At 36.3% G+C, this 8,134-nt stretch overlaps 1 protein-coding gene across 8 annotated transcripts; it reads left to right on the forward strand.

The window, feature by feature from the left end:
* The first annotated feature begins 746 nt into the window (after positions 1-746).
* On the forward strand, positions 747-8,134 carry LOC137712751 (glutamate--cysteine ligase, chloroplastic). Of its 8 annotated transcripts, none has more exons than XM_088684418.1 (17): positions 747-1,051; positions 1,830-2,206; positions 2,387-2,537; positions 2,735-2,842; positions 3,011-3,103; positions 3,516-3,599; positions 3,746-3,814; positions 3,891-3,961; positions 4,073-4,141; positions 4,836-5,006; positions 5,982-6,075; positions 6,188-6,277; positions 6,363-6,443; positions 6,699-6,791; positions 7,404-7,484; positions 7,574-7,643; positions 7,817-8,134. In XM_088684418.1, the coding sequence occupies exons 2-17, from the start codon at positions 1,869-1,871 to the stop codon at positions 7,903-7,905; spliced, it is 1,752 nt and encodes a 583-aa protein (XP_088540544.1). In that variant the 5' UTR covers positions 747-1,051; positions 1,830-1,868; the 3' UTR covers positions 7,906-8,134. The 8 variants fall into 8 exon arrangements, with proteins under 8 accessions (XP_088540544.1, XP_068308003.2, XP_068308006.2 ...); XM_088684419.1 differs by having other exon boundaries at positions 770-1,051; positions 1,852-2,206; XM_088684421.1 differs by having other exon boundaries at positions 794-1,051; positions 1,841-2,206.

The raw sequence follows: 8,134 nt of genomic DNA on the forward strand, positions 1-8,134 counted from the left end.
CTAGCACGTTTGGTGGTTTCTCAGAGGATTTTCCTGGCATTTCTGACAGACGATCACCAGCGTAGGACCACCTTCGGGTGTACTTTTGTTGCGACATTTTCTTTTGGACTGCTTTAGGCTTTATGCTCTGAACTTAGCGTCACACTTATGCTTACACTTGTTATTACTTTATGTAAAACCAGTTTTTATTTATTCGTATTACTATTTCCATTATTATTTTATTAGCTTCCGCACTGTGCACATGGTTACGTCACTTCCACGTGACGGCCAGCATGCCCTGATCTCGATCGGGGTGTGTCAAACTGGGTCTGCGTGAGAAAGACAGAGACTTGTTTCCATAAATTTTCAAAGAAACTTCACTTTTGCAGCGAAAGATATGTCATATTACATTACGTCTTCTCTAAAAAACATATGAGATTAGACTACCAAAACCTGATGCTAATATGAACCGAAAACCTATCTTCTAAACTCTAAAAAAAATTTGAAATCAAATGAAAACAAAATTTGCATAAATCACTTCAATAAAATAGCTTGTTTTTCTCTATAAGAGTTTTTAGGGTTTTAGATGAAATGAACGTAGTATAAACAAAGAATGGTGATAGAGATTATTATTGAGTGTGGGTTTATTGATAAATTGTAGTTTCTTTGTTAATTTCATCTTGAAAGTGATAGTAATTATGCAATAAAGTAAAAAAGATAATTAATATTTAAAATTTAAATTAGGATAAAAAGAAATTATATAAGTTGAAATAAAATTTCCAAATATATTATTTGGTTTGGAGATAACTGATCCGGAGTGGACCTGGATCATTTGAGCCGCCGCACTACTATTTAATTTCACATCCAAAAAAAACCTGCTTGTGCTTTCTTTTCATCAGCGGCACAGGGGAGGCTCTCTCTGTCTCTCTGTCTCTCTGTCTCTCTCTCTCTCTCCTCTGATTTTTTCTGTCTCTCTGAATCTCTCTCTATTAGAGAGCAATCCAAAATCCCTAGTCAGCAGCTTCTTGCAAAATCCTTGATTTGAATTGGGACTGAATTCTCAGCTATCCAGGTAAATCCTCCAATAAATTTTTATCTGATAATTTATTGTTGGATTAATTTTAACCTACCTGCAGTTGCCAAGTTTTAATCTTCAGAGCCTCAATTTTGAAGTTTGGTTGTGTTAATTACAGTGGGAGGTTGCATACACAGTTTTTGGATTTCGAATGATTTGATTGTATTTACATTTCAAACGTTAAATGTTTAATTTTCAGTTTTGATATCCTATGATAACGCTGTTTAGGGTTTTTATTTTTTATTTTTTATATTTTTTATAAATACTTGTTTTGTTGGGCCATTCAATTATACAGTTATGCACCTTCTGTATTCTGTAGTGGCTGTGATTGAATATTCTAATTTGTTAGTAGGGTTATTAAGTTTTGAATTTTTTAAGGGAAAGAAAAAGTGGAAAATTATGCATGGAAAGAGAATTGAAATTATTAATGACAACGGTTTTTGCCACTTAGTATTACGGTATGGTGGTATTCCTAGAAAGTGGGAGGTCTTAGGTTCGACTCTGGTGGATAGCAAGTTAGACACCAAATTATTATGGCAGCACATTGTGTGGTTTAGCCCATTGTATGGTCTTCGTGTAAATATATTGTCTGTATTAAAAATAAATAAATAAATTATCGTTGGTTTTAAACTTTAAGATGGTTTACTGAACTTTGACATGGACATTCAATGCAAGAAGTATATTATTTTAGATAGGCCTTAACTAGGAGAGAGGCAATGGTGGGTCTCTGGGATGGCTAATTTTCATCTAATTCCCTTGAATTTGTAAAGTGTAGTTGATTGACAGGTTGTATACAGATTCTCCAGGGGCGGCCATGGTACTCTTTTCACAGACGGGGTCATCATACTGCATCCGTACTGAGCTATTTCGATATAAATCTGGGAAAAATGTGGTTTTCAGTAGGGCAAACAGTATAGATGCATCCAAGTTGAAGGAAAATTCCATTGGCTTCTCTTCTCTATTATATTCTTCTTCTAGTAAGGCACAGATTTTGCATATAGCCAATGCAGGAGTAGGACAGAAACGAGGGCATAGTGTGATAGTTGCTGCCAGTCCTCCAACAGAAGATGCAGTAATAGCTACTGAGCCACTGACAAAAGAGGATCTTGTAGCGTATCTTGCCTCTGGATGCAAGTCTAAGGACAAATGGAGGTATTTATTGCCTTATTTACATTTACCAGAGTGGTGTAGTTACGTGATTCATTGTTTATACAATGTGGTTTGAAAGTCAGTGAGACTTCAGCTTGTTATGTCTGTATGCTACCTCCCTCTATATACCTAGTTTGTGGGATAACCAATCATATTGAAAATTTAAACATGCTTGATCCTCAGAATTGGCACAGAGCACGAGAAATTTGGTTTTGAGCGAAAAACCTTACGTCCTATAAAATATGAACAAATAGCCGAGTTGCTTAATGGAATTTCCGAGAGATATGATTGGGAAAAAGTTATGGAAGGTGACAAAATTATTGGCCTCAAACAGGTAATCTTCTTTTACTCTTCAACTTTAGATGATGCTTGTAATTTGTTTTCCTTCCTTTTATTATCTGTCATACGGATTGTAATATTTCGAAACCCTTCATAACTCTTGCATCCTCATATTTCCATGTCAAATCAGTTATCATGAAACCCTTGTCATTTATTGTTTGTGATTTGAAAAAGTATGACATTATCGGACAGGGTAAGCAAAGCATATCACTGGAGCCTGGAGGTCAATTTGAACTTAGTGGTGCACCTCTTGAGACTCTGCATCAAACTTGTGCCGAAGTCAATTCACACCTTTATCAGGTCAGAAGAACAACAGAACTTTGGAATTAACATGCAAACTTGGGTCATATTTCATGAATAAATTGATTTTCAGTAAAGTCTAGTTGACAAATGAAGTCTCTGTTTGTTATATTTTTTTTGTTGTTTTGTATTTGGTGAGTAAATTTGCACTCTATTAACTTTTATTAGGTCAAAGCACTTTCAGAGGAAATGGGAATCGGGTTTCTTGGAATTGGTTTTCAGCCTAAATGGGGACTTAAGGACATACCTATAATGCCCAAGGTACTGTTTAATCCTCTTCTCAACCATATGGCAATGCACAAATCAATCATTTGTTTAGATTAGAAATTGAGATGGCACATCCGCACAGTTGCTGAAGCATGCCTCTTTATTCCACTTTACTGGTTATTGGAGGGCTGGAGAAGGGTTGCAGCTTTAGTTGATGGAGAACTTCTAATAATTTTCTTGAAACAGCGTCTTAGTAGTTTTATAATGAGGAAAAGGAACACCAAAGCACATCACTCTTCTACAGTAACTCTTATTGTTAGATGCTGATATCAAATGCTGCTTTTGAAATTTCATACTGCATTTACTCAGTGTCCCGATTGGGTCTAGTTATAGCTTTAATAACGCCACTTTTCGTAACTTTTCTATACTTCGATTACATGCATGATGATTGAGTATTTTGGCTCAGGGAAGATATGATATTATGAGAAATTACATGCCAAAAGTTGGCACTCTTGGACTGGATATGATGTTCAGAACTTGCACTGTACAGGTAAGATCTTTGTTACTACTAATCAGGTATTTTTGATCAATATTTCTTGCACGTAGTTAGGTTTCATAATCTGATATTCCATTGATTTCGTGCGGAGTCAGATCTTTGTAGCTCGTGCAAAGCCTTATTTTTCCCCACCTTTGTAGGTTAATCTGGACTTCAGTTCTGAAGCAGACATGATAAGGAAATTTCGTGCTGGTCTTGTTTTGCAGCCTGTGAGGAATTGTGGTATCTTCTTTTGATGTAAAACTGTTACTTATGTGGTATCTAACCTATCAACAAATGAAACAGATAGCAACAGCTCTATTCGCAAATTCACCTTTTACTGAAGGAAAGCCAAATGGTTTTCTAAGCATGAGAAGGTTTCTATTGTTCTCATGTTTTTGTCATATATATGCTACTAAATTTTCTGTGTTATCTGTATTGTTTTTGGTTCACAGCATCTGTATTGATTCTTCTACTTCTTGTAACAGCCAAATTTGGACCGATACGGATAATAATCGTGCTGGCATGCTTCCTTTTGTTTTTGATGACTCTTTTGGGTAAGTATTTTTTATTCTTTTTTTGGGGTTAAGGCTTTTATTTCTACATATGAACTAGTTCCTGCATTCTGTGACTAGAATTTTGTACTTCAGAATTGAAGTATTTGATGGTAGGTAACATCACTTTGAGTATAGAAAGTTCAACGTCTGTCAGTGTTTTAAAAGGCGAAGGTGTTTCATGGGTAGCCCCACCTAGGCAAAAGCCTTGAGGCGTGAGGCAAAGTTTCACGGGACCCAAAATTTTTAATATAATATAATACTTTGTGAAACAAATTAATCAACAATCAAACAAGCAATCAAGACCAAATTGAGATTAGAATACTAAAAAACTTACTTGAATTTTGAAACAAATTGTGGTGGTGTGGAGAATTTTGAAACAAATTGAAGTATGAGATTGGGGTAAAATTGTTATATGGGATTGAGGGTTTGGGGAATTGGGGAATTAGGGAATTGGGGATGGGGATTGGGTGAATTGTGATGGGAATATGGGAATCGGGTATTAGGATGGGGAAGAAGGGGATCTGCTAGGGGTTATAATTTATATTAAAATAAAAATTAGACTTGGCCAAAACAACGTCGTTTTGGGCCAAGTCATTAAAAAAAATAAATAAATAAAAGACTTGGCCAAAATAGCGTCGTTTTGAACCAAGTCTTTTAAAAAGAATTTCTTTTCTTCTTCGTCTTCTTCGTGAAGACGCTGCCGCTGCAACAGAAAGAAAACCAGAGGGCAGCCTTTGCAACAGGAAAAAACCCAGAGGGCAGATCCTCAAAGGCCCAGCCTTCGATTTCAAGGGTCCCCAACAAATTTTAGGCAAGGATTTTGGCCACCTCAGAACGCCGTAAGGCGCGCCTCAACCACGTCTAAGTGAGTTTTTGCTTACTCCCACTGGGTAGAGGTGATTTCACCCCCGCCTGGCCTCCACATCCGCCAGGCGTGCCTTGGGGCACGTTTTTCAAAACACTGGTGTTTGTTAAGAAACAGGTCCTTGATCTCCTTTTTATGCATTATCTGCTTATTTGTTTGTTCTTAATATAATGTTCTCAAGAATCTCAGCCAAACAAATCAAAACCTGATGAGAGAACATTCTCCATCAATATTTTGTCTACGTGGAATTTTGGATAACATCAATTTTCTAGCTGTTTACCAAATATAATTCCGTTGGTCAAATTTTCTATCGCTGCTCAACTTGGATGCTAAAAACTAGACCTGGCATTTGTGTCATGTTTCCTGTGTGTTCATGTCGTTTTTATGACATACCCAATATCTTAATGGGTTGTTTCGTGTAACACCCGTTAAAATAAACACGTAATATGGCCCGATCCAAAATCGACTCAACCCGAAATAGACCCATTAATATTAACGAATAATATGACTCGACTCATTACCAGTTAAAGAAAATATATTTTAAATCAATAAATAATCAAATGAAAAACATAATACTAAATTAGTATTTACATACCACATTGTCACATAAATATTATTTCAAAACATAAAAACACATTTATTTTCAAGTATTACATTTATCCTACAGGTCGTGTAAGACATTGCCGAGTCTACTAAAACCGGAGTTATGTCTGGTTTGTGTTTACATTTTTTATACGAATGGGGTTTGTATGAACTATGGAGCTGTGATAGAGTACATGAATGGTATAATGAATTTAAAATGGTTTTTAATGATATATATATATATATATATATATATATATTATTTAACTTTGAGTGGTTTTATTTAACCCTTTTTGTAGCTATACTACTTAGCTCTGCACATAATATGTAATGAATGGAGAATGGTTCAGTTATTTTTGTATTTATTGTTTATTATATTTATTTGTTATGCAGGTTTGAGCAGTATGTTGATTATGCTCTCGATGTTCCCATGTACTTTGTTTATCGGCAAAAGAAGTATATCGATTGCACTGGAATGAGCTTCCGGGTTTCCATCTATCCATTATGGTCTTGTAATTTTCGGCTTTCTTCTGTAGCTGTTTTTGTCTGTCTGAAGCTACTAATTTATTGAAGACATTCGTACTTTTATCTACATGCAGGACTTTTTGGCAGGGAAGCTTCCTTGCATTCCGGGTGAATTGCCAACCCTGAACGATTGGGAGAATCATTTGACAACCATATTCCCTGAGGTTCATGCGAGCATCAATAATCAAATTATCACCCCATGTTTTTTATGCTATTGCCTAATTGTGTGATATCTATTTTTACATTCAGGTCAGGCTAAAGAGATACTTGGAGATGAGGGGTGCTGATGGAGGGCCTTGGAGGAGATTATGTGCTTTGCCCGCCTTTTGGGTAAGTCATTTGACTCACAATCGTATGTTTACATTTCACTTTTTGTTAACATTATTTTCTGTTAATTATGTACAGATAGAACAAATATTCATCCTTTTATATCTACTGGTGTTTCCTTTTTGTCCTTGGTGTCTCATATGTTGTCTGTGTATTGCTAAATCGTATCTGAAGGACAGCGATCTAGCTTCTTCAGGTTATGTTATTCACTACTAATATCCAGTGACATCAGCTGATTTTGCTTGTCTCAAATTTCAGGTAGGTATATTGTATGATGAGGTTTCCCTACAAAACGTATTAGACCTTACAGCTGATTGGACTCCTGAAGAAAGACAGTTGCTGAGAAATAAGGTGATGCTAAATCCTACACGACAAAGCCCATTTTTTTAATGTCAATGAAAGTTTAAAACATTTTTTGCATTGGTCTTTCCTTTGCATGCATGAATTCAAATTTGCATTGTTTAAGCTTTGTGCTAGAGATTATGTCTGTTTGTAAAAGTAGAGAAAAAAAATACCCTGTGGAGTGGTTAACATACGCACTTATGGCATATAATGTGGTCAGGTTGCAAATTGTTTGCACTCGCTTTTAACTTGTCTTATGCCACTTTTGGAGCCCGGGAAGAGACATTTGGTGCTGGAATGGAATGACAGTATGGGTAGCTAGGGAAAATAAACGGCCTAGCCATTCTGGTTAAAGTCCAGCTAAAGTGATTTAGCGATATGTTTTACTAATTTCCTTTTCGTTTGCCAATCTTCTGAACCTGTGCCCAACCTTCTATCTTTAGCTAAACACAGCTTTGGAATTCGCTAGTTTAGCTTTCCTTCAATTCAATATTTATTCATGTAGTTTGAAGTTTGAACTTCAGGATAAATTTCATACTTTCTTTATTAGCAATACAGACCTCGTACATTTCTAAACAGTGATTAAGCTTGCAAACCTAATTGTGAAGTTACTTTTAGTAGGTCCCCTTAACTGGTCTAAAGACACCATTTAGGGATGGATTGCTCAAGCATGTAGCTCAAGATGTTGTAAAGTTGGCAAAGGTAAGTTGGGCTTCTCTCGGTGCTCTCTTTGTGTTTGCATGAGCCTGTGTCTGTGCATGACTAGATTATGGCATCCTTTTCTTCTGCAGGATGGCCTGGAAAGGAGAGGTTTCAAAGAAACAGGATTCTTGAATGAGGTGGTGGAGTTGGTTAGAGCTGGTACGTAAACGGGAGTTCCTCCCTCCTGTCTTTTATTATCTTTCTTCTCTTGTTTCGAAAAGCTAAGCCAACTTTCTATCATCGGCCAGGATGTGTGCTATACTTTCTATAGGTTTTTCTGTTTCCTTTTTGGGGGAAGTAGGCATTTATGTTGAACGTTGATTATATTGCAGGTGTAACACCAGCTGAGAAGCTATTGGAGTTGTACAATGGGAAATGGGGACAACAGATAGACCCCGTTTTTGAAGAGCTACTCTACTGAGGCGTGAAGTGCATCAACGGGGTCATTTCGTGTTATAACCTTTTCAAAATTTCAGGTGTAACCCTAGTTTCTATCTTAGCTGCTTTCAGTTTGTGCCTTTACACAGGAATAATTTGTGATGTAAATCTTAGGCATGGAGTTTCACGTTTAATTTGGACCGAACATCGTCGAATCATTGTCCCGGTTTAATCTTGGAAGGTTAAAAATAATTCAAACTTGTTCAGATGAA

The sequence above is a fragment of the Pyrus communis genome, chromosome 14, assembly GCF_041283825.1.
Source record: "Pyrus communis isolate YQ-2024b chromosome 14, ASM4128382v1, whole genome shotgun sequence".
NCBI lineage: Eukaryota > Viridiplantae > Streptophyta > Magnoliopsida > Rosales > Rosaceae > Pyrus > Pyrus communis.

Coding starts and splice junctions, on each gene's coding strand:
- LOC137712751 (XM_088684418.1), top strand. CDS start 1,869: ATGGTACTCTTTTCACAGACGGGGTCATCATACTGCATCCGTACTGAG. Junction 2,207..2,386: donor AAGTCTAAGGACAAATGGAG/GTATTTATTGCC, acceptor CTTGATCCTCAG/AATTGGCACAGAGCACGAGA. Junction 4,142..4,835: donor GTTTTTGATGACTCTTTTGG/GTAAGTATTTTT, acceptor TTCTTCGTGAAG/ACGCTGCCGCTGCAACAGAA.